The sequence below is a fragment of the Triturus cristatus genome, chromosome 6 (genome assembly GCF_964204655.1).
Source record: "Triturus cristatus chromosome 6, aTriCri1.1, whole genome shotgun sequence".
Lineage (NCBI taxonomy): Eukaryota > Metazoa > Chordata > Amphibia > Caudata > Salamandridae > Triturus > Triturus cristatus.
The window spans coordinates 905216491-905242885 of NC_140589.1; the positions used below are offsets into that span (position 1 = coordinate 905216491).

The following is a 26395-nucleotide window of genomic DNA, read 5'->3' on the forward strand; positions in this document are numbered from 1 at the left end:
GGGTCGGCTCAATTCTATAAAAATGATGTTATCCCCTCTTCTTCTCTATACTATTTCCATGCTTCCAGTGCATATTCCAGTTTCCTTCTTTAAACGGATTGATTCCTTGTTGCTGAAATTCTTATGGAATAACAAGCGTTCTCGGATAGCTCTGGCTTCATTGCGCAAAGATAAGGCCCAGTCTGGTGTACGCTTTCCGGATTTTAGAGAATACCACCGAGCTTTCTCTTTGAAACAATCGACCCGTTGGTTCTCTTCTGATCTTCCGCTCTATCCGCCTGTCTGGCTAAGTATGGAATCTTCCTTCCTGTCCCCCTTTACTTTTCGCGAATTCTTATCCTTCACGTCTTCTTTAATTCGCTTTCGCACACCTGTTATTTCTCATTCCCGTACTCTCCTTCTCCCTTACCTAATATCATCTTATCCCTCCCTTCTTTCTATTCACGAACAACCGATATGGCATAATTCTCTTTTCAGAATTCGTAATCGTACCATATTCTGGAAGACATGGCATTCTCGAGGATTGTGTTGGATCTCTCAATTAATTTCCCAAGATATTCCTCTCTCATTCCAGGAACTTCAATCCTCTTTCTCCCTGCCCGCTTCTGCTCGAATGCAATACAACACCCTTCTCCCAGTCCTGCTCCTATATCTTCGCTCCTTGGAACCTTCTACCGATATTCCTTTGGCCCGCAAAGCTACTTCTCTATTATTGAGTGCGTCTCCCTCAGCCTCTGCTATATATAACTCTTTCCGATACACCACTGACAGACTAAAGTCTAAAATCGAGAATGCATGGGAATTGGATCTTTCTCAGGATTGGCCAATACCTTTCTGGGACAAAATATGGACTAAGCTTCATAAAACCTCTAGAGCTGCTAATACTACCCAAACCTTATATTTTATTTATAACAGAACTTTATGTACTCCACATGCTTTATCCCGTTTTTCGCCTGACACAACCTCTATTTGTTGGTCCTGTTCCTGTCCCGTTGCTGATCTCAAACACATGTTGTTTGAATGCCCTTCTATCTCCAAGTTCTGGTACCTAGTTTGGACGCAAATACAAAAAATATTCCAACTTCAAATTCCCTTCTCCCCTTTACAAGTTTTTCTAGGTTCCCTATCACCGTCTCTTCCGCAATCTCCTTCCCATTATTTACTACTTGACCTCCTAGTTGCTGTGGCTTTCCATACCATTACTTCTAATTGGAAGCAGGCTGCAAATGTTTCCTATCAATCTTGGTGGAATGCAGTCTGCTTCCATCACCGCCTAGACACCAATTACGTATCTCCCGTTTCCCTAGCAATTAAACGCGATCTGATTTGGCTCCCTTTGGTATCTTATCTCTCCTCCTTTGCTCCAGCACATGCCTCTCCAGACCCTGACACAGTTGAGGTACGCAAGCCGCCATGATTTTCTTGTTTCCTTAATGCCTTTTTACTATGATATTGCGTTCTACTACATTATACAGTATTTTTCATTCCTATACGTAGGTTCTGTTCATATAAACCTCATGCTTGTTACTTTTGCTTTTATTGAGAATTTTTATTGAAATGCTTATTCTTTGTATATGCTTACCATGATGATTATACCCCCTCTCCCCTCCCTTCTCCTTCCCTTCTTATTTCTTCAATAAACTCAAACTTAAAAAAAAAGAGGGAACATTGTCCATGACCATTGTCTTTAGTACCGCTTAAGAATACAGGTTGGTCCAAGCATCCAACATTTACATGAGTTATGGCCAGCAAAACAGTTTCAGAAAAATGTGGCATAACATTGGGGAGAATACTACACACAAGATGGACATTTCCAATTCTAATAAAACTGGAAGCACTTGAGGTTTCATGGTTGCTGTGTGTGAAGTGTTAGTTACCCCTCCAGAAGGATGTACAAATGAGGCGTTGCCGAACTCCTGGCCCAAATGTAACTGTTTAAAAAAATTGCATGCAAGGAAAAAATCCTACAATGTGAACAAGATCTCGTATGACAAGGCACAAAACAACGATATTGGCCGAGTTACACGGCTGTCTGTCTTAGTCTGTCAAAGTTGGTTCGAGTATTCTCTGAGATAAAATTGCTCTTACAGCCTGAATTTGACCCCATAAGTGTCCGCAGACTGGCCAACTACTCTAGTTTACTTGGTTGAAAACTGGCGTGACTGAAAATGAAGTCCTATAAGTACAGATCAGTGCTTGAAGGAGGTAGATACAATCAGTTACTGAGTATCCGCACGTCCTTATTTAAAGGGGGAGTACAGACACTTGTCAGTAGGATGGGAATACTTTAATGGGAAAGCACTGGCACTTCTCTCCAAGAAACAGCCGCACTTCTCCATTTCTGTGTAAGTCCCTGGACCGGATCCACCAAACGAGGCTAATGAGCTATGCGGTGGCACTGATGGAGCGTGGCACTCCACAGCGCCGCGTGGGGCGTGCTGCTGGCAGTCGGATGCAAGGGGAGGCTAACTGGAGGCGAGAATGTAATGCTCTCACCGCGTTCGTGCTCTGGCATGTTCCTTAAGTTGAGCCTTGTGCGCGATGAGAGCTGACACCATCATCAATCTATCTATGTCCCAGAGCCTTGGGCAGGGCTGCCGCCTGGCACACGCCCCTCGCCCAGCCCCGCGCGCCCGCCGTGCTCCTGCCAGAGGGGCGGAGAGAGCTGTCCTCTCCTCACAGTGAGCGAGCGGACTGTGGAGGCTGCATAGCGCGGGATGTCGGCTTCAGGCTCGCCGCTGCAGGCGCAACCTGCGCTGTCTCTCCTTTACCTGGCCGCGCTGTTCTGGCCGGCTGCCCAGGGGCTGGCACCTCTCGGGCACGGCGCAGTGCTGGACCCCCAGGGCCGCTTCCAGGTGCGCTGGGGCCGGCACGGGGACCGTATCTCCTTCCTGCTGGAGGTGCAGACCCTGGGCTATGTGGGCTTTGGGCTGTCTACCACAGGGGCCATGGCTTCTTCTGACTTGGTGATCGGAGGTGTGCGGCACGACGGCAAGCCCTACCTGCAGGTAAGAGCAAGTGCTGACTCCGCGCGTTGCAAAGCGCGCAGATCACAGGACGTCCTCTGGGCAAGCAAGATTGAGACCTGCCGGTTTCACGTGTACGCTGGAGCTATCAATCGTGCACGGGGTGCAGAGACACCGGGACGAATGCCTCCTGTGTTTTTAGTGTCTTTTAGCACACAGGGGACGCATTTTCTCTCATGCCACCCTTGCCGCTGCATGATTCAAAGCACATCCTGCTGAAACGTCTGAACCTCTAGACCTAACTTTGCTGAGCAGAGGATCATCTGCAGCCAGTCGTGTATTTAGGAAAAAGTCTTCCCTATTTTAAGTCCATAACGTTGGTATTCGCCAGCTTTCTTGTACTCTTCACCGTTGACATGTGTATTGCTACAGTCCTGGTCATCCGAAAATAAACTTTGTTTACCTACTTCTCCTGAACAGTTCTGTTGCTCTGGTACTACTGGGCGCATGTGTCCTAAATCCAGGAAAGATATGACTTGGGCCTTCCGGTATTGCCTTATTTCTCCAGTCCCAGCGAGATGTGTTCATTTAATTTTTTAAGCGGGTGACACTTTTGTGGGTGATTTAGAGACAACAATGAGTGTCGGACTCTCAGAATGAGAATTACATGACTATTGTCAAATGCTGCTGAGGGTGCACTTTTTCATATAGAGGCGCCTGATTGAATACTGACGTGATGCCTCCTGATGTAGCTACGTTGCGCCTTCTCAATTTTGTACATATATATATTGTTAACCTGAAGCCATAGATTGCCTCCCACGCATAACGGAGTGCCATCCATCTAATAGCAACCGTACATTGTAGGTATGTACCATAGAACGGGCCTTCGATTAATGGGGTGTGACTGGAGCTTGTTCATGATAGATATTCAGTGCTTTAAAAGGGCCGGTACTGTCCGGTACGGAGTACCGGCACTTTTTTATTTTGGGAGGGACAGTACTGGCACTTCTCAAGAGAGATGTATTACTTTTCATAATACTTTTCATCGGGGAGTACCGGCACTTCTCAGAAGGTAGCAGGTACTCTAGTACAAAGTACCTGCACTTCTATTTTTCTATTCCAAGCACTGGATATGATGTTGCCACACTTCGCATACACCCCAGTCCCCCAAAACACGTTCGCCTGCACACGGTTTGTCCTTCAGTCATACATGGGTGTTTTTTTTGTTATAGCGCGTACCTAACCCGAGAGCACCAGCAGCGACCTCCTGTTCAATTAACGTTTCAAAGGATCACAAACCATGTGTCGTCATTTCGAGGGGTCTTGTCGTGTCTTTCCTCTCTTACGTTTTGATATCGCGCGTTTGCAGCCGTTAGAGTCTAGACTCTATCTGTCGGAGTCGCTCTGCCACAGATGCCAATGCACCATGCGTCAACCAGACGAACACTGTAAGAACAATTTAACAGATATTTCTAGAGCATTGTATTGTAATTTCGTGTCTCGCAGCACTGAATCTCTCTAGAAGCGCTAACCTACCCCCAGGGGGCTTTAAATGGGATGAAAAAATGGGGGGTGGGGGGGGTCTCTCAAAGGAGCGTTGCCAATGCAATTGAGGGCGTGGCTTAAAAACACATGCTAAAAATCTGTGCTTAGCATAGTGTGCCACCACGCTGGTATTTTGCTGTTTCTGTCATTGCATCCAGATATATGATATAACAAGTAACATCATACCAACAAGAAGTCAGGACTATTGGGTTTGTCAATGGTTGTTAGTTGCGTACGCTAGATAAGCAGCAACTATGGCCTGTACATAATATTGTAAAAGCCTCCACTTAAAGCCCTGGTGGCACCATGATAATGTTGCTGCTCTGGAGTTTCATAAAGAGAAGGGCAATCCAGAGAGAAAATGACTCCTGGCATGACGTCAAGCGGTAACTTCTCCCCTGGTAAGAAGTGAGCAGTGGGAGCACGCGCACATCGATGTGCCTGCTGTCACTGCACTGCAGTAGCGACCTCTTGTGCCAGGGCACAAAACAGAGCCGGAGAGAGACCCGCTTCAGCAGTCAGCAGCTGTCCTTGTGTTCCACAGAGGAGTTGGATGCTTTTAGTTCAATTACGCACTTTGAAATTAAAGCAAATTTAAAAAACGCTAAACTATCACGCTGCTAAAGCAGCGGTGCAGATGCAACAAAGAGCGCATGCAGCGCGAGCTGCCTTAAGGAAAAAACACGGGTGAAGACCAGTCCCTACTCCCTATAATCTCTGGATTCTCAAAATGTTGCATTTGTCTAAGCGTGGGCACTGAAAGCGAGAGTGGGAAGCTGGGCGCTCCCGCGCCTGCTTTCTGAAACTGCGTGGTACCCGGAAATTCACAAAAGGCGCTTTTTTGGTCGCAGCGTTATCTTAGTCTCTCAATACATGAATACCTCTGTGTGATGGGTCTCTGAGCATTTCAGGGGGAATCTCAAAGCAGTAACGTAATGTAAAATGATGGTGCCCCCTTTAGCATGTGACGAGGGGTCCGAGTCTCCCATATCTCACAGACATTTTTTTGTTTTTGTAGCTTTAAATAGCGCGATCTCGAACGGAAGGTATTGGAACGCTTTGCATGGGCACCAGTTACGTTACACAAGGGCACATTCATTTACATTGGGCTGAATGGGACTCCCTGACGGGTTGGGGCCCCTTGGCCGACGGCTGTCTGCTCATCAGGGGCTCCAGTAGCCTGCCTTACACTCCTGTCTTGAAGCTGTACCCTATAAGGAAAGGAATCAAGGGGCATATCAGCAAGGGCCGGCGATAATTATCGCTCAGCGCGCTTAGCGCGAGGATAATTATCGCCGGCTAGCGCTGAATTGTATCGCTGAGATAGCGTGCTTTCAGCAACGCTTATCTCAAAAGCGATAAAATTCCAGGCGCAAGCTGCCAAATGTGGTATTATCGCTGGAAATCCAGCGATAATCGCACAACGTTTGGCGATAGCTTGCTGATAGGGCAGGACAGACTTAACCATGAAATCCACCTTCCATTGGCTATCATGGCTAAGTCAACCTAAAAGCAAGCATAAGGAAAGTGGCGATAACCACGGTTAGTGCTACTTTTCTTATCGCTATGCTTGTTAGCGTGCCCATTGGTAATTGGAGAAATGTCGGTTAGCGACATTTCTCCAGTTATTTTGGGACGGAACGCCCACTTTGCATCTCATTAGAGATGCAAAGCTGGGCGTTGTTGTGACGGGCGCTAAGTCAGCAAAGATAAGGCGATGAAATTATCGCCGCTTTTCGCCCGAAAACGGACGCAAAAGCGGCGATTATTTCATATCGCCGCCTTGATGATATGCCCCCAAATACTCTGGAGCCTAGTCTCAGCGGCATTTTGAAGTACCCTTTTACTTACTCTTACATGCTTTCTTACAATTGCCCCCAAAACATCAAAAAGATTAATATAGTGAGAGTATTAAAGGAAATATTTATTTACAATAAGTACTGCTAAAAGGACTGCGGCCACTCTGTACTTTTACCAGCGCTTAAGTGGGCTGAAAAAGGAGGGACGTGGGTCTCTAAAAGGGGGGCGTGGCAATTGAGTAGAACTTAGAAGTTTCAAAAGAGGCTTAGCCCATGTAATCCAGGGCGTGACTTAGTACATGTAAACACAAATTCTGTGAGTCACACAACAGGCCACCTGACCAGAGTTCGAATGGCACTCTTTGGGTTTTCTGTTATTGCATCCAGAGAGAACACAATAATGGGCATGCACCTAAAACAAGCAAGACCTATGGCCTATGCCAATGCTTATTAGTGGTAACAACAAAAACCTTGCTGTTAATAATTAGGATTGAAAATGTTTTCATTTCTGAAAACGCCAGTGACAGTCAGAGTGATTTTATCACTCATGTTCTCCCTTCCACACCACTTCCCTCTGCAGTCTTTCGGTCTCTTAGACCCGCCCTTTTTGTAGTCCCATCATTCTGAATTTCTCCTTCTCCATGCCTCTTTGATCTTCAGTACTGTCGTTTCACTCTCTCTTCTTTTGCACATACTTACTTTCATCTCATCCTCCTAATCAGCCACTCACACACTTGTGACCCACTCACTCACCTGTAAACATTGCATTTTCTTTTCCTTTGATGCATTCGATATTTTGACAGCTGTGTACTTCTTTCACATACTTTATTGTTGATTCACAATTTCAGTTGGCACATATGTGTCCTGCACACTTTGCACTCTGCAGAGAAGCCAAGGAATGGATGTGCTTTTGTGTCTAAACATTTTTAAGGCCCACTGACCAGCACTGTGAGAAACTCACACTGGCTTCAGCTTTAGCTCCAGAACTCTCATTCATGCCCAGTCATAAATCCCAACTTAAACTCACCCAGACACTCCCAGGTGGCTACTTGGGGGCATATCAACAACAACCGGCGATAATTATCGCTGAGCGCACTTAGCGCTAGGATAATTATCGCCAGCTAGCGCTGTTTTTTATCGCTGAGATAGCGTGCTATTAGCAACGCTTACCTCATCAGCGATAAAAATCTTAGCGCTAACTGGCTAACGTGAGATTATCGCTGGAAACCCAGCGATAATCTCACGTTAGCTAGTTGATAGGGACTCACAAACTTAGCCATGATATCCACCTTCCATAGGATATCATGGCTAAGTCAGTCCTGAAGCAGGCGTAAGGAAAGCAGCGATAACGGGTTATCGCTACTTTTCCTGACGCTATGCTTCATAGCGTTAGGCTTACTGATAGGAGAAATGTCGCTTAGCGACATTTCTCCTCTCATGCCAGGTCAGGAACGCCCACTTTGCATCTCATTAGAGATGCAAAGCTGGGCGTTACGAATCCTGACGCTAAAGCAAGGTTTCACGCATTAGCGTGACCTTGCTAATTAGGCGATAAAATTATCGCCGCTTTTCGGCTTGTTGATATGCCCCTAAATGCGTTGTTCACCAGTGATTTGTGGACATTTCACTGTGGGGCAAACACCAACAAACTGTTGACTCCGGTTTGCCCTTTGGTGACTGCTGTTTTTAGGTCTCGCTGAGCCCAGCGCATGCGCTGGCTCGAAGAGACATTTTGTATGTGGGCTTTTCAAAGTGCTGCTGGCTGGCCTAACGCTTGCGTTCACGCGACCGTGCACGCGCGCATCCGCCCGCCAGCAGCACTTTGAAAACTCGTGCGTCATCGCGATCGCGATCACTTTCGCTTTCAGAGCGATCGCGATCACGATGACGCACGTGCACACACAACTCCCGCTTCTCCCCCTCCCCCACCACATATTGCCCAGAGAAAGAGAGTGAGGTTGGCCTTTATCGTTAGTTACTGTGGTAACGGAAATGCTAAAAGTGCAGTAAAATGTGTGATAATGAAGGTGCACCCGAAGACTAACAGGTTTTGTTGTATTCTTGTCTCTGTATCTCTACATTCTGGCGTAATACAGTGCCTCCTAAAAGCAGTTATGTTATTGCCACACTGCGGTAATACCTCCGGCTTTACCACGCACCTTTTAACCAGCACATTTGAGTTCATGCTAAAAAGTTCGGGCCGTGTTTCCTACCACCCCACAAACACCCGATGCAAGAACCGCCGAGCTTGGGTTGCTAAAGACAAACAGAGCCTGTGGAAAGCTTGAGGAACTGTTTAATATAGCACAGCCTGCACCAATGCCTAGGGTCTTACGCGCTCCGAATTCGGAAAAGCCTGCTTTCGAGTCCCTGCCAGAGATTGCAAACACAGCCCCACAACGCACGGTATTTTTTCGTAATCTTTAATTCGAAGGGAGACAATCATTTTTATTGAGGCTCGGTCCACGGTAATGGAACACCACCAGCTCCGCGCCAGCACCCCCTCAATTCCCCACCTCCTCAGTAGCTCAGACTTTACGCACAAGTCGCAGTCTTGAGCACTGTGGGAAGCCTGCGCTTTGCTTTACCGTAATCATCAACATTCTGAACGCACTGTGGACGCCCGAGGAATTGCTTGGGAACAGGAGGTGTTGACATTTTGGATGCGTGCCCGCCAGGAAGTATACACCCTTTCACCGTGCAAATGATACAAAGCGCCAGATCACATAAGCTTTTCTCTCGTGCAAAAATTGATAAAATTACGTTTTCGTAAAATGAAAGGAGGCAATGAGGAATTGATGCAGTGCATATTACACACGGAGTTTAGCAACAGAGCAAAAATCTGCAGTTTTTCTATAATAAAACAACCAGTGGTAAAGCCAACGCATGCGGTGTTGGCAAGCGTGCTATGTTTTTTGTATTTATTTATTTTGCAAGTATATGCAAAAAACGTGGCAAGCACATTAAAGCAAAGGAGCGACCTAACAGCTCATATACACCAGCCCTCACTCACACTGAAGTGCAATCCGTGTGTTGTGCCAGTGCACATGAGATCAGGCCTCATGTCACCACTCGCAGCTTCAGACAGAATGAAGTGGGCTGCCCAGTGGCCCCATGCTCTTATGTTGTCGTGTATTGAAGCAAAATGTGAATGACACTTGAACACACCATTGGAGGAGGAGGGCTGCCCAAAAGCCCTCTAGGTCTGTATGCATGTACTTTTTGGAAAGCATGAGTCTGACAAGAAAGATACAAGTGTCCCAGTTATAATAATGCACAATTATAAGAGTCTCCAATTCTCAATTAGAGCAAAGTAATTTTTGGGAAAAGTCACTTTGCAGCATGCCCTATTATCAATGCTACATAAACAGCGCTAAAGGCATGCACAAAGTGCCGGATTAAGACCTTTAGAGGCCTTAAGCACTTACAAGATTTTGGTGCCCCCATATATCTACTTCAAAATATAAACCATAATCATCCGTAAAATAAAACGTTATTTTTCATAATGAAACAGAACTTACAGTAAGAGTGGAAAATAATGTTTATTTTTGTACACTTCCACTTTATTTATTGGTTCAGCTGCACCATGGTAAATCCGCCAATAGAAAGTTTCTGTGGTGCCCCCTTCCTTTGATGCCCTAATCACGTGCTTATTTTGCTTAATGGTTAATCCAGCCCTGCATGCACAGGTGCTCTCATTAGAATCAGAACAGTTTCGGAATCTATCTACTCACAGGTTGCATTTGGAATTATGATGAAAGCTGCCAAGAGAAGAGGGTTACAGGATCTAAAAAGACAGTGAGCCTGATTCACAAAGCTAACTTACACTTTCAAATACGTTTACCCTTGAGTACTTTTACTACTTTAGTTACTACTAAAACAAGCATTGGCATAGCCAATAGGTCTCGCCTTTGGGACTTTATAAGTGTTAGCTATCCAGCACAATATCCTTGGTGCAACAACATCAAGTGTTGCATGGCTAAACACTTATAAGGTCCCAAAGGCGAGAACTATTGGCTATGCCAATGCTTGTTTTTTATGGAGGTTGTCCCCACTCCCCTCTGGCTATGGACATTTCTCCACCTCTAACTGCAGCACTATTTAATTATGCTCTGCACTGCAGGTAACAAAATGGCAGATGCAGTGACGGTCAGTGCAGGTAAGAGCCGTGGGCAGGGGAGGGAGTCAGCAGATGACAATAAGGTAAAATAAAAAAGAAAACCACTTACCTTGCCCTCGTCGTCGTCTGTCGACTCCCCTCGCCTCACCTTCACCGGCCGCCGCTGGTCAGATGGCAAGAAAATGCAGCACAAAGTACTCATACCTTCACCATCCACCCCCAGCATCAGGGATAACAGTACCACTTGCACCCATGACCTCTTCTTCATTTCCTATAAAAGGTGATTCACAATGGGTGAGGACACTCATAAGTGTAATGCGTAGGTTGAAATTGCAGTATGGATGTGGTATTGCTCTTCATTTGATGTGAAGTAGGGACGGTCATGGTACAGACAGGGTGGGGTAGGTAAGATGGTTTGTGATCAGATTTGTACCAGTATTTTACTGTTTGTGGTACTGTCATTTTGTGACTCAAAATTTGCAGACTAATTTACTGTAATATTTTTGTTTGCAAAAGAGAATTCGGCCAAAAATGACACCTGAGGTAGCAACTAGTAATGCCAGTTTTAGATGTGCACACTATAAATTTCTGCACTGAAGTTACCTCACACACTCAAACGTGTACCACAATCATGCAGATAGTTTGGCTAGGAGGATTGATTTTCTTCATATGATTTTGATGTGGCCTGTGGTGAGAGTGCCCTGAGACATGGTTGTGTCCTGGCTATGTGATGTAGTGTGAAGGATAGTTCAGAAAACATGGAAACATTGCATAGTGGCACTGCACCCCAAGCCAAAAAGAGGAACTATGGAGTACAAAATTGTGTCTTTATCAATATTATTATCAAATTGAAGGATTGCCTCATTTTACCTGCAGAACGGCACCCCCTCTTTGAAGCATTTGTTTTTTAATTTTGCAGTTTTATATAGCACAAAATTGGTCCAAGGGCATCAGAGCACATTATATGAGCATCAAATACATTACACAAGGTCAGATTCAATTTTTAGGAACGGACAGATTAAGTGTTTTGCCCAGAATCACAGGCTGTTGAGCGATGCTGGGACTCAAACTTGGTCAACAGTTCAAAAGTCAGCATTTCTGTTTTTAACGCCACATTCTCTGGGCAGAAGAATTACAAACTGGCAATTGATGTAGCTATCAATAGAGCAGCAGGTATAATGCACCAGGCCCCAAATGGGTGATGACCCGCCTGATCCCAATCAATTTCTGTTCTTGGCTTAAAAATGTGGGGATGAGGGACAATTCCTCACTGGCATTAGGACCAATGGCACCCTTGCTACTTCACTTAATGATACTTGTGAGAACAGATGAAAAGTGAATAAGGTTTAGAAAGCTTGGTTAGAGATTTATGGGGGTTAAAACTGTCAACCTTTGGGTGGTCTTCCCCCAAATGTTTTGCCTTCAACTTCTTATTATTCTGAATTTGATTTTGCTGTCCTTAGACCTCTGTACCCTTTACCACTGCTAACTTGCTTGTGCTGCCTCCCTAAACATGGTAAAATTGGCTTATACCCATAATTAATTTACCTAAAAGTCTCTAGAAAAGTGGTATACCATGTACCCAGGTCAGTAAGTATATGGCACTATTGGGCCTTCAGCACTTAATGTGCCACCCACTTACGTAACCCCTTATGTGTCAGGTTTGCCATTGCTGCCTGTTAGCAGTTTCTACCTGTTAATTTGACTTGGTAATATAACCCCCCTTACCAAGCCTTAAACTCCTCTTTTATTACAAATATGTCACCCCTAAGGTAGGCCCTAGGCAGCCCATAGAGCAGGGTACATTGCAATTCAAAGATTGGACATTTACTTATTAGTTGTACATGCCCTGGTAGTGAAAAACACCTTAATCAGGTTCTCACCACTGAGAGACCTAGCTCTGTCATAAGATAACATTGCGTTGTCTTATTACATTTATTAAATGCTAACATCTGATTAGGAGTAGGTAGAAATGTCATGTTTGGTGTCTATGAAATTGTAATTTAAAATACTCTTTAATGGTAAAGTTGGATTTTAAGTCACAACATTGAAAACATCACTTTTAGAAAGTTAGCATTTTCCTGCCCTAGCTATTTTGCACATTCGGCCCGTTGCTGGGTCAAATGACTAGGTGTAGTTGGCAGTTAGACTTTGTATATTCCTCTGAGACAGCCACTCAATAGAGGGTTTAAGTGTTCCGTCACTATGTGTGCCATCACTGACAGGAATGGGGGGGGCAGAGCTTGCCACAACTCTGCTTGCAAATTAATAAGCTGTGCCCTGCCTTCACACAAAAGGATTTTACACTACCACATTGGGCCCATAGTCAGGCTGGAGCCAGGGCAGAGGAGGCAGGACACCCCAAGCACTTCAAAGGAAAATCTCTAGAAACTACTCCTACTTCAAATAATGCATTAGGTATAAAATGGGATTGTCAGAAGCACTCTTCAGTTCACTTTCTGGACCTGCCAAAGGACTTTCAGAGGATACCTTGAACCAAGAGGCCTGCCTTGCTGTTTTGAGCCCTGTTCCACTTCAAGAACCCATGACTACCAGAGTGACTCTAAGGGCTAGTTTGCTGGCATCCTGATCAGAGCCTAAGAGACAGAAAAGGCTGCAACCATCTTCAACTAGCATTTAGACCCACCTGGGGCAAGTCCTAACTCTTCAAGTGGTGCCTCTCCAGTCCTGGACCTTTAGAAGTGGTGCTAACGGTGCCCAGATAACCAAATCTAAAACTTGGGACTTAGACATTTTTTGATTAAAAGTGCTATGAACTGAGAGGATACCAGGACCAACCTGCTCGTCGATCCGCCAAATGTGCATCGCCAGTTGGCAAGACTTCGTGGCAGCTCCCACTACGTTCTTCTCTGCAGCAGCAAATCCTGTTCAGCTGTCCTTCACAGAACGGGTATCTGGCTTCGTGGCGTCCTTGTCGGCTACAGCTTGCGGATTCTTTCCATTGGAGAGTTTTGACTTACGAAAAAGAGACTAAGTCCAAATGTAGAAATCTTCACAGTGATTTGGTCCAGTGGCTGTTTGACAACTACGCCTCCTCCTCAGACAAAGACTGCCGTCTTGCCCCGATTAACTTTACCTTCTCCGACATTCTTTCACAACATTTATTCTAAGTTCAAAAGAAAGTGCCAACAGGGCCCAATCCACTTCTTGTATCCGAGTTGTGTTTTACTACGGTCTGCCATATTTTTCAACTTTAGCCCGGTCTAGCAAGACTATGGATGTCATGAATGATATTATCAGTGATATCATAAATGATGTCATAGAATATGTCATGAGGGATGTAAAATATGAGGTCATAAGCAGTGCATGGTGGGCGGTGAATTTCTGTGGTTTTTTGAGTTCAGAACATTAATATTGTCATGGACATATTCACTTAACTATATTGTTGCTTTAACGTTTGGTTTTTTCAGTTAATGTATATATATAGATAGATAGAAAGAAAGATAGATAGATAGATAGATAGATAGATAGATAGATAGATAGATAGATAGATAGATAGATAGATAGATAGATAGATAGATGTGTGTGTGTGTGTATATATGTATATGCATATTTGTGTAAATATATATATGCACTGAAAAAATAAAGGTTAAAATAGAGTTATAGATAAATAAGATAGTGAGATTTTTTACTTGTATTAAAAAAAACCTTGGATATTACTGTGGGACCGGTGAGCCCAAAAAAATGTGCCCCACAAAGGCAGGGTAGTTTGGGTTACCTTATCATTCCCCCTTTTTATGTTATTTTAAAAATTGCTTTAGGACACAAGGGCTGAGTCCCCTTGACCTGTAATGGTCGCTGCAACGTTTTTTATTCATGTTCTAGCAGTCAATCAGAGTCCTTGGTACCACATGACCACTGGATTCCACAGAACCAAGATGACTTTCAGGGAAAAAAGCCCTTGTAACCAATCAGATTGCTTTATATTTGAATATGTGGTTCCGCAGGTCTACTTCAGAACCAACTGTCCAGGTATTTCTAATTTTGAACCATAATTTCTCAAAAACAATTGAACAGATTTACACCAAATCACAAAAAGTACGCTCTCTGGGTAAAAATCTAGCTATTTGCAAAATTTGGTGTAAGTCTGTTTTGCCGTTTTTACTGTATCATTGTCTAAAATTCCCTGTAGAAATTACATGGGGATAAAAGTGTTTTAGGACCCCCTCCTTTTTCCTAGGCCCTGCTTGTCAGATCACCTTGAAACATCCTAGAAAGGAGCTGACAGGGATAAACTTTTTTTTTAAAACTTTCTTGAAAATTCATCAAACTGCACCAAAGTTATTAGCAAAACAAAACATGCCCTTCCCATGAGCTCTCTGACCTACATTAGTGACAAATAGCAAAATCACTTATGGGACAAAGGGTCCGATATTTAAGGCATTTTTGCATGTAAACATACACACTTGCTGGGTTTTCCTACTGCACAATTGTTCCGCGTTTTTAGTTCCATATTGGCAAAAAAACAGTGCCTAAAAGGTGACATGACTTTTCTAGAAGTACACCTATAAAGGTTTGTGAATTCCAAAAAGAGTATGTTAAGTGAGGAACATCTCTACTTTTACATTTGTTTTGTGAAATGGGCCCCAAAACATTCTAGAGATTAAATGAGTGCAAATTGAGATTCCAGGCTGTTTATCTGGCAGGAGAGATCCTATGAATGGTTCTTTTTTACTCAAAAGGCATTGGCAAAACCAAACTTGTTGTTTTTATGCTAATGTCATGGTGCATAAAACTGCTATGTGGTGTTTAAATGAGAACAGGTGAGAGTTTCATGTTAGATTCTATTGTGCAGATAATGTAGTAGATTCCTACACCTTAATATAGATATCATTTCCTTTCTACGTTGTTGAGTATTGGAAAATTCCATAGCTTCACTATTTTCAACAAACGTCAGCCATCCGACAACAATACTTCTTAGACTAGGCACAGTTTGTTTATCTGATTATGGAACTTGGATAGCCATCACAGAATAGTCTGATGGCCGGTAGCCATAATACGGTAGTTACAGCCAATGGGTAAATACAGCCCATTACAGAAGGTAAAATACTAGGCAGTGGAAAAAATGTACTAGTCTGGGCATCCGGCCATTTCTCCATGGCGCAGGAAAGTCGCATCATCTTGTCAATCGGTGTAGCAAATATTGCCCGTTCTTCCATGGACGTCAGGAGTCAGATTAATGTAAGATCACTGAATGCCAATAACCTCCTTCAAAATTTGGAATCTCAGTGGATAACAATGAGGAGCAGTCAAGGTGTAGTCTTCAAAGGTGATGTCATTCAGTTGTAGAAAAGGCTTGAATAAAGCACAGCAAATAAATTGACCAGTCTGTGTTATGGCTTTTGAAAAGGTGGACAACTCAGAGACGTTTTAAGGCATGGGCAAAGTGGGCTCTGGCCCATGGCCCCAGCCTTTCAAGGGGCCCCCTGATAGAGACAAGTCTGTTTTTGCCCTAATGACCTTGAATAATTCTTAAATATACTGTTTTAAATACCAGTTTTCTTTAACTTAAGTGTTATGTTATTGATGTGTGAAAGTCTATTACAGGCGTTATGCAGAAAAATGTGTTTGTTTCATGCAACATCCATAAAAAAGTTCCTTTTAGATCAAAACAAGACCTCACATATGAGAAATGGGAGGATGTCACAGAAATGATCTGCAGTAAAATTAGTGAGATGCTGCTGTGTTACAACATCCACTATCCTTGAAAGTTAGATGTAAATACATTTAGAATTTGGAACAGAGGGCCTGAGCACCACCAGGAACCTGGCCAAAGAGGGTATGAAAGAGCTGAAATTGAATCATAAACTCAAGGCTGTTCTGAACAGGGGCCCCCCAAAAAACTTTGGGCCGGGGCCCCCAAAATCCTTAAGATGTCCCTGGGACAACTTTTTGGCAATAAATGTTCACCTGCACAGTAAAATAATGCTGCACAGTAAGGTTTGACAGTAAAAATGTGGACAGTTTGGATTCCCATGGTAAGAAGGTTGGGCACTGCATGCATTGACCTTAAGAGAGCAGACCTACGAAATATAGGGGCGTCGTGCAGTGCGATATGTAGTCTGCAGGGCAAAATAAGAGAATTCTTGTGAACGTTTCTGATAGTTCTTTTCAGGTAGATGTGCATCTCTGCAATTTTTTTTTTGCATGCTGGTTTGTGCTTCAAATGCATGTAAAGATCTCCCACAGCAATGGCCAGCAGATGGCAGGCAGACAGGTCAAGGCTGTTAGAGTGTAAGATTACTATTTTTTTGGTATTCACAAACTACGTATTTAAGTTACTAACAGTAAAGACTCTGTAATAGGGGTGGAGAACTCCACACATAAAAGCAGAAGACAGGCCTATCTTTTAATTTCTGGTGTCTCTGCAGTCAAAACATTACTATCAGTAAAATAAACTTGTAGTTTGTGAATTCCAAACAAATTGTGAACTTACACAAACGTGTAGGTTTAACTTTGTGAATCAGGCCCCTAGAAGGGAGGAAACCGAGAGTACAGGTCTTCGGAGTTGCAACATTACCCAGGGCTGGCAGAGAAGGTCTCCAAAGAGTCCCACATTTCACTTAGCACACGTTTCATGCCGGTCTCCGGTGGACAATGAGCACCTCAGCAAAGCTGAGTCACAAAGTGGAATGCTCCAACAGTGGCTAGAACTCTTTTCTCTCTCTACTTATGGTAGATCTAGATGAGAGCTATCACTTTCAGAAACAGTTGTCTTTAGTTGAACTGGGCAGCAGATTGAGCCTCTGAAATGCTACACATTTCAGGCATTGGTACTTGCAGAAGTATACTACTAACTGGACTTTGGTTCTGTGAGTAAATAAGACAGGTGCTCAGCAGACAGGGCAGGCTACCTCTTTCTCCACACAAGATTTCAGCTAACGTACCCCACCCATTGCTTTGAGACTGGCACCGACTCATGTGGGGAAGAGCAATTCTTCCTAACACTGGTGCAATCCTTTTCTAGGAGGGTGTAGAGCAGGTATCTCCAACGAGTAGCTCATGAGCTACAAGTAGCTCTCCAGCTATCTGTAAGTAGCGCTCCTGTATGCCGCCAAACCTCCTACATCATAAGCTTTTGCTTGGTTGAAAAAAAATGTGCATCTCAAAATTAAAAAGTGTGTGTATCTTTTAAGAACGATGTTTGGAGAAAAATGGTTGGATTTCCAAAATATATATAATATGTTTAAAGCTGATATGTGGGTGTTAAATCATGAGACATTGGGGAGACTTATTAAAAATATTATTACCTTGGTGCAATGGGCATCACAGCTATGGCTGCCATGTATTAGTCATGCAGAAGCAGTCCAAATTGATAAACTCTTTTTTACATTACTGATGGCAACCCTGCCTGATACACAGAAATGATCACTGCTGGTAATCTTGCATGGGGTGGAATGCAATCTTGTTGGTTGTGATTGCTATTATCAAACTAAAAGTATTACTAGCTCTGAGCTTGATTTCAATCCCGGTCGGACCTACCATCTGATTGCCATCGCCGCGTTCTGATTACAACCACCAAGGCCGGGAAAGTTTCCCCAGCCATATTACGAAGCAACTGCTGCTACCGTAGAGGTCTCATCTATGGTGGTGCACAGACCCTCAAATATTTCGCTGCAAATGCATGCAAACTCATATGAAATGTGAATTGTACACACATGCATGACATATGTGAGGTAAGCTATGTGCACCATGTACCCCATTGCTGGAGTGTGGCGATCTGTGCACAGTCCAGTCAATGGGAATTCATGCCACCTATGGACACACCTACATTCTGGTGCCCACAGGGTTGTAGTCTTCGGGGTTCAGCTGCCGTGTTGTAGGGGGGACCTGGACGAAGAGATCCATGCCATAGACTGTCGGGGAGAAGCTAATTTGGGTGAATATGAACCCCACATCCATCATTACCAACGACTTGAGGCAGGTGGTCAGACCACAATGGTCGGGTCGTCGGAAACCCACATTGTAATTCAGATGGCGGTCGGAGATCCCTGTACTGCCCTATAGATGTTATTCTTCTCCGACCATCACCTCGGCAGTCAGAGAAAGGCTGTCGGAGTCAGCAGTCTTTCAGCGGTCAGTTGGAGTACAGGAGGCATGCATTGTAATCCAGCGGTCAGACCAATCACTTCCGATGAGACCGTGGTGGTCGGACCGCCTCTGACAGGACCGCAGAAGCCAGTCCGACCAGCATCATAATCAGGTCCTCCGTATGATTTTCTTTGAACATAAGTAGTTCTCATTACTCAAAATGTTGGAGACTCCTGGTGTAGAGCTTCCACTGAAAGTCTAGCTGAACAAATCTTTCTAACTCACTTGGCCAGAATACATACCCAAGTCAGTTGCTGGTGAAGGGATCCAACCAGGCCCTCAGGAAGGAACTGTGTATTTTTTGGCAGAGATCCATCAAGGGTCAGGTGAATCTTAGTCCAACTGCAGTTAAGTTTCTCAGGGCCAGATGAACGACCGTGGAAAAAGCGCCTCTCAAATTGCGAGTTTTTTGCGACTCGCAATTTGCAAGGCACTATTTCCAATGTACTTTCACACTGTCCGCGATTCCCAATGGGGTTGCAAATTGAGAGGCTCATGAATATTAATGAGCCTCTCGCAATTTGCAACCCCACTGGGAATGGCAGGCCCTCCCAGGTATGGTGACCTGCTGGGCTCAGCAGACCACCATGTCTGGGACCGCTTTTACATAAAGCAGTTTTTATTAATGCCGCCCCGTTTTCCTTAACGGAAAATGGGATGCATTTAAAACATTTGAAACGTTTTTATTTCATTTTTTAAGGGCAGGCAGTGGTCCCTGGGACCACTGCCTGCCCATAAAAATATTTTCTCCTGCATTTGCAAAAGGGAAGGGGTCCCTTCCCTTCTGAGAGTGCATTACCACCCTCATGAAAAGGGTACCACCCTCATGAAAAGGGTGGTAATTTGCGAGTGTTTTGAGCACGCAATTGTGGATGCAAAACATTCTTACATAGGGTTGCGCTCTCTATTAGGTAGGGAATGCCCCTTCCTAATAGTGAATCGTAAAATCCTATTTTGCGAGTCGCAAAATAGGGTTCGTACATTCCCCATGCTGTTTTTGCATGCGCAAACGGATTCGCAAACCCGCTTGTGCATGCAAAAATGTTTGCACATCTGGCCCATAGAATGGAATTTTTCCACAATTTTTTTAATGACTTCTTTCTTTGACATTGGCCATCTCAACATCTTTCTGTAGCTAGTGTTTTTACACAGACAGTTCTTCTGCTAACCAGGTAATTGTTGCTGAGCCTAAGTTCTTTACCAGCATAAACACTAAAGGAGTTAGCGCACAAACCCTAACAAGGGAACATGGCATCAAAGCAAATAAAAAATGAGTTCTCCATATTAAGTCACACTACTGGGATGTTTGAAAAACGGCTGTTTATGACATTAACATTAACTGATGAAAACATACAAACAGCAAAATATTAGCAGAAAAATATATAAACATAATTTATTCAGCTAATAAAATTAAGTCACAAAAATTGCTTATTTTTTTATTTTCCAGACAACAACAAAAAAGTTTAAACCAACAGACAAAAACTTTTAGAGTTGCAAATATAAAAGTTACGTATCCATGTTTTCCATCCAAAGAAAAAACAGAGTCATTAACAGGTGCAGGGCACACAATATGTCCCAACAATGCTTGATCATATAAGAAGGGTTGACAGAGGTTCAGAATCTTCCTCTGATAGTCTCTCATACATTTTTATCCAGTCTCTCAAATCCTTATTCACTTTTTCATCTATTCTCACTCTTTTTTTTTTAAAGTTTGAGTTTATTGAGACCATAAAGACATTACAATATGCAATCAAAAACCATTAAGAAACCATAAGTAATCGTAATATATACAATAAAGGATAAAAAGCATACTGGTTACAATAAACACTATATCCTAGAATAAAAAAGAAAAGGAGGAAAAAAGGGGGGGGGAGGCAATATAAATGTCATTAGAAAGAGTTCAAAATAAAATGTAACAATAAAAAAGGAGCATTGTATGTGATTAAAACTCTAAAAAAAGATATAATTATATAATTGTACAAATATAATATGTAAAACAGCATTAGATTGTTCTATAAAAAAGACAACGAAACAAAGTCAGGGCGGTTTACGAACATCATCTGATGTTCTCACAATAGTATTAAGTGACGTATTTGAAGAAGCGGAAGTAAATAAATATGTAGTGAGAGGGAGCCATAGCAAATCTCTTTTAATTGCAAATGATACAGGGGTAACATAATTGGTATCAAGCCTATGATGAAAGCAGAGGGCGTTCCACCAGGCTCTGTAAGTAACTTTATCCGCATGTTTCCAATTTGAGGTGATTAAGTGTAAGGCTATAGCAAGTAACAAATCAATTAGCTGAAAATGTGATGGGGACTGAGGCCAAGAAGGGGATAAAGAACCTAGAAAAATATTTGGGAGGGAAAAGGAAACCTTAGTGTTAAATATTTTGTTAATTTGAGACCAGACTAAATGCCAAAATTTATCAATATTGGGGCATTCAAATAACATGTGTTTTAAATCAGCCCTTGAGCAAGGACAGGACCAGCATTGTGATAAGGTGCTAGAGGAGAAGGAAGCTAAATTTGCAGGTGAATATAATGAACGTTGATACACAAAATAAAGAGTTTGAGTAGTGTTGGCCGCCCGTGAGGTTTTGTGGATCTTTAACCATAATTTATCCCATACAGAGACAGACCAGGATTGCAATAAGTCCTTTTCCCATGCCAATTCAGTCTTCGTTTTGCACCTTACGGAAGAAGATAGTAGACATTTGTAAAGGGAAGATGCAGAAGGGGAGGCGTTTAATAATGGAAACAACGTAGAACATGTTGTAGGGAGATCAGGAGAAGGTGGAAGTAATGAAAGATACTGGTGGAGAGAAGGGAGTAGAAGATCATATTGTTTCCTGAAAGAATTAGGAAGAGCAAAGTTAGATTTGAGGACTGAAAAAGATAATGGTTTATTTTCAGACAAAAGTTGAGAAATCCATACCAGCCCCTTGGAATACCATGCTTTCCAATAGAAAGCACGATTTTTAATGCGTAGTAATTTATTGTGCCAGATAGGTTGTTGAGAAAGTGAATTAATCGAAGGATAGGAAGACGGCAGAAGAGGAGTTAAGAGTTTGTGTGTGCAAGAAATAACAGAATGACGTAAAGAGGAGGTGTTAGCAGAGAAAGCAAGGGATTCTGGAAAGCCAAAGGAGGAAGTGAAATATTTCTCTATGCGTAACCAAATCGGAGGATAGGTAGGAGAGTCAGAAGAAAGCCAGCAAGAGGCCTGTTTTAGAGAAAACGCATAGTGATAAGATTTAAAGCTAGGAAACTTAAGCCCGCCATTTGATTTATCTTTTTTAAGAGTAGATAAAGCTATTGGAGGAGGTTTACCTTTCCAGAGAAATTTTAATAAAATGGGATCTAATCTCTTAAAATAATAGCCTGGGATATGTACAGGGATCATAGAAAGAGAGTATAAAAAAATGGGAGTAAGCATCATCTTAATAGAGTCTAATCTACCCTACCAAGAGAGAAAAAGAGGGTGCCATTTAGTAATTGAATCATTTAATTTCTTAGTAATGTAATCAAAATTCTGTTTTAAAGTTTCTGATATAGTTGGGGAAAACCATAATCCTAAATATTTTACTTTTGAGGATTGCCAGGAAAAACCAGAGTGAACAAAATAGTGTTTGAGACACAAGACATTAAGGGGCAGAACTTCACACTTATCTCGATTTAGGCGGTACCCTGATAATTTTGGAAACGCATCTACCTGAGAGAGGAAAGGGGGAAGAGAAGTGTCTGGATTGGAACAATATAAAAGAATATCATCTGCATAAACAGACATTTTGACTTGGTGAGAGCTCAAATGGAACCCTGTAATTTGGGTATCCTGCCTAATTTTGGTGAGGAAGGGTTCTAACGCAACTACAAATAATAGGGGGGATAGGGGGCAACCCTGACGTACACCTCTAGAAAGAGAAAAATATTCGGATACCTTACCATTGGTAAAAATAGATGCTTTGGGACCAGAATACAAGAGAGAAATCAAGGAAATTAATTTAGAAGGAAACCCTATCCATTTGAGAGCAGGGAACATAAAGTCCCAGCCAATCCTATCAAAGGCTTTTTCAGCATCTAAAGCTATGGCAGCAAGCGGATAATCTAAGGAAGAGGCCTTGCTAAGAATATTAAAAAAGACTCTAGAATTATCAGAAGATAAACGACCTTTTACAAAGCCCGATTGCTCCGGTCCAAGAAGTTCAGGCAAGACTGGATCAATACGTAAGGCAAGAATTTTAGCAAAAATGTTGTAGTCTGTGTTAGCTAAAGAAATAGAGCGATAGTTTTTACAAAAAGAAGGGTCCTTGCCTTCCTTAGGAATTAAGCAAATCATAGCATCTTGAAAGGTGCCTTGAGACAAACCATTCTCAATAAAGGAGGTGAATAAGAGAAGAAGTTGTGGGAGAAGAAGCTTCGAAAAGTGCTCATAAAATTCAATGGTGAATCTGTCGGGACCAGGGGTCTTACCTCGTCTTAAGACCGATACAGCATGGGAAATTTCTGTCAATGTAATATCTACCTGTAGTGAATCAAAATCGATGTGTTGTGAAGGGGGGGGACTGATGGATTGGATATAAGAAGATAGGTAGGAGTGAAGTGGAGACAAATTCAGTTAAAATATCTTCATCCCTAAGAAGAACGTCACCATTAAAGTTAGTCAGAGAGTCTATCCTAATTCTATCTCGACGTGCTATTAGATAATTAGCCAATAATTTCCCCATGTTATTCTGACCCCCGTAGTAACGAGCACTACTCTTCAGAAGATAAGAAGAAGCCGCTTCCGTAGATAATTTATTAAAAGTGATCTTAGCAGTAATAAGTTCTTTCAAGGAAGGTTCATAATAAGAATGATAATAAGCATATTCTAGTTTTTTAATTTGGGCAAGCAATTGAGCCGAGTGTTTCTCAAAACTTTTTTTCTTCCGAGAGACAAAATTGATAATGAAGCCTCTGGCAGCTGCCTTGAAATAATCCCAAATCATAGCAGGAGAGGAATCAGGAGTTGTGTTTATGATGAAGAATTCTGAAGCGAAAGAACTGAATTGGCTAGAAAAATTAGGATCCACCAGCAATGAATTATTAAAACGCCAACGTCCAGCAGATGGGCTATAAGGGAGTAGGTCAAAATCAACAAAAACCGGGGCATGATCCAAAATTAAAATGGACCCAATTTCAGAGTGGAGTACATGTTGCGTTAGAGATTTACTTAAAAAGAGGTAGTCAATACGAGATTGTGATTTGTGTGGGGGGGAGAAAAAGCTGTATTCCCGAAGATCAGGATGACACAGTCTCCAAATGTCAACTAAAAATTTTTTATGAATGGTAGAAGTGAATTGTGAGTGCATTTTATTATTTACAAATTTGACTGGGGAATTCCTATCCAAAATGGGGTCACAAATTTGATTACAGTCACCGCCAAATACAATATAATCGTCCTCAAGTGAGAGTAACTTATCAGAAATTTGCAACCAAAAAACATTATCAACTGAAACTGGAGCATAAACATTAAAGAAAACCAATGGTATTTTGTCAATAAGTAATTTAACAATGACCCAACGACCCTCAGAGTCAGTTTCTTGAGAAGTCACCGAGACATTAAACTTCTTATGAGAAAGAATGAGAACACCATTCTTCTTACCCAAAGCTGGGGAAGAAAACACATTGCCCACCCAACATTTCTTTAATTTGGACGCTTCAGCGTCAGATAGATGGGTTTCTTGAAGAAAAGCAACATCAGTTTTTAATCTAGCTAAATGGGATAAAACTCATTGTCTTTCAATAGGATTGTTCAATCCCTTAATGTTCCATGTGGTAACTCTGAACTTGACTGGATAAGAATAAAGTCATTAAACCATGAACATACAATGCGATAAACAGTTATAAAATTAAAAGGAATAAATAAGTGAGAACTCAGGAACGTACTGGCAAGAAGATAAAAGAGGAAAAGATTAAAGACAAAAATTTTAAAAGGCTCAATAGGGGAAAAGAACAGTGAACAAGGAGTATACATTTGTGAATGATCAGATAAAAAGGAAAGAGAAAAAAGAGAGTAGGATAAGGGAAGTGCAAAGGGGAAGAAAAGAAGGGAAAAAAGGGTAAAGAAAAGAGAGGAAGAGAAAACAGTAATAAAAAACAACAAGAAAGACACAAAAAGAAAGTGTGAATAGGAAACATACTTACATGAAGGAGATCCAAAGGAACAAGGGGGAGGGGTGAGGCAACCAGGCGAAGACGGGATGGGGGTGGAACCACATGAAATGGACGAAACATCCAGGGGTCAGCGAGGCGGAGGGCCGGGAAGACATCAGAAAACAAGGATAAGGAATCTGTAGCAATAAAGCAAAGGAAAAGTCAGATTGAACTGTTTAGAGCAAATTCAAACAGTAAGAATTGAGAACACAGAGAAATAAAATCTCAATCAAGAAAAACATAGGAGACAACACCTTCAGAAATGCCAATGGGAGGAAAAAATAACAATTAAACTGCTAAGCAACGAAATGAGGGATAAAACGCTCAAGCGGCATTACGCAGGAGAGCCAAGGCCAACATTAAGAAGAAGATGCCGGACCAGAAGAATCCATGACGGTTGCATGAGTTAATGAAGCTTTGCAGACGTATAGGATCTTCATATGTTGTTGTTCTGTTATTGTATGTGACTTTGAAGAGGCACGGATGAAAAAGTCCATATCTGGCACCTATTGAACGTAATTCAGCTCGCATATTCAGAAAGGCTTTGCGACGATTGGCTGTAGCTTTAGCATAGTCTTGTGCAAAGTACTAGGAAGAGCCTGACCAAGAGATTTTGGGAGAAGCTCTGACCGCTGACAGAACCTTTAACAAGTCAGTATACTCGAGAAAGGATAAGATGACTCCACGTGGTCTTGATGAAGGCGTAGTGTGAGCTTGAAGACGGCCAAGTCGATGTGCTCGCTGAATATTGAGCACCGTTCCCTCCGGCATATGAAGCAACTTAGGGATGAATGATTTGAAAAAAGTAAGGGAGTCTTTCTCCTCAAGACCTTCCCCCAGGCCATAAATGCGTAGGTTATTACGTCTACTGCGATTTTCCAAATCCTCGACTTGTTTCTGTAGTGTAGAGACTTGAGAATGAAGGTGAGAAACAGTAACACAAGTCTCTTTGAAGGAGGAAGCAGAATGTTCAACTGACGAGCCCCTTGCTTCAAGTTTGAGACCAGTTGTCTGTTAGTACTTGTAGTTTGGTGTTAGTCTCTTCCATTAAAGGACGCAAAGCTCTAATTTCCTCCAACAACAGCTCCATCGACACCGGCGATGATGATTTAGGCGGCGACGGAGGATCTTTTTTTAAGAGTTTAGTGTTGGATTTCCCTGAAGCTGTAGACGAAGGCTCCATTGTATTATCTGAATTTTGAGAGGATGAGGCTAAAAAATCTTCCAATTTAGAAAATTCAGAAAAGATCTTTGAATTCTTTATGAAAATGCGTTTTGGTTTGGAAGAAGATGGGCACGGTATCTTTGTTCTTCCCATAAAAAACAAATAGCAAACTCCAAGACAATGCTATTATAATGTACCAGAAACAAGCAACAACGGATAAGGCACTTAGCATATGAAAACACTGTCGAGGTTGAGCAAAGAGAATCCTCTAGCTATTTGTAGCTAGTGCTTCCAGTAATCCAAGCAAATAGCAAGGAAATAAGTAGAACATCATATAAGATATCACTGCAGTAGAGAGGATCTGTATCCTGAGGGGCTGATATGAAGAGATGAAAGTGTCACCAAATTGACTGCTGCGTGCTGTTCTCAAGAAAGCAAGAGGATATCCCCACTAACACCACAGGGGGTAAGAGAGGTAGAAGTATGGATACCTC

General features: G+C 42.5%; 1 protein-coding gene across 2 annotated transcripts in view; it reads left to right on the top strand.

Annotated features, from left to right (window-relative positions):
- Nucleotides 1–2619: 2619 nt before the first annotated feature.
- MOXD1 (monooxygenase DBH like 1) overlaps nucleotides 2620–26395 on the top strand; it is a 761450-nt gene continuing 737674 nt past the window's right edge. Inside the window, exon 1 of one of the 2 annotated variants that reach the window (XM_085609291.1) lies at nucleotides 2620–3008. In XM_085609291.1, coding sequence (XP_085465417.1) covers nucleotides 2718–3008 — 291 coding nt within the window. In that variant the 5' untranslated portion in view covers nucleotides 2620–2717. The remainder of the gene's footprint in view (nucleotides 3009–26395) is intronic. The other variant, XM_085609290.1, reaches the window with a different exon arrangement.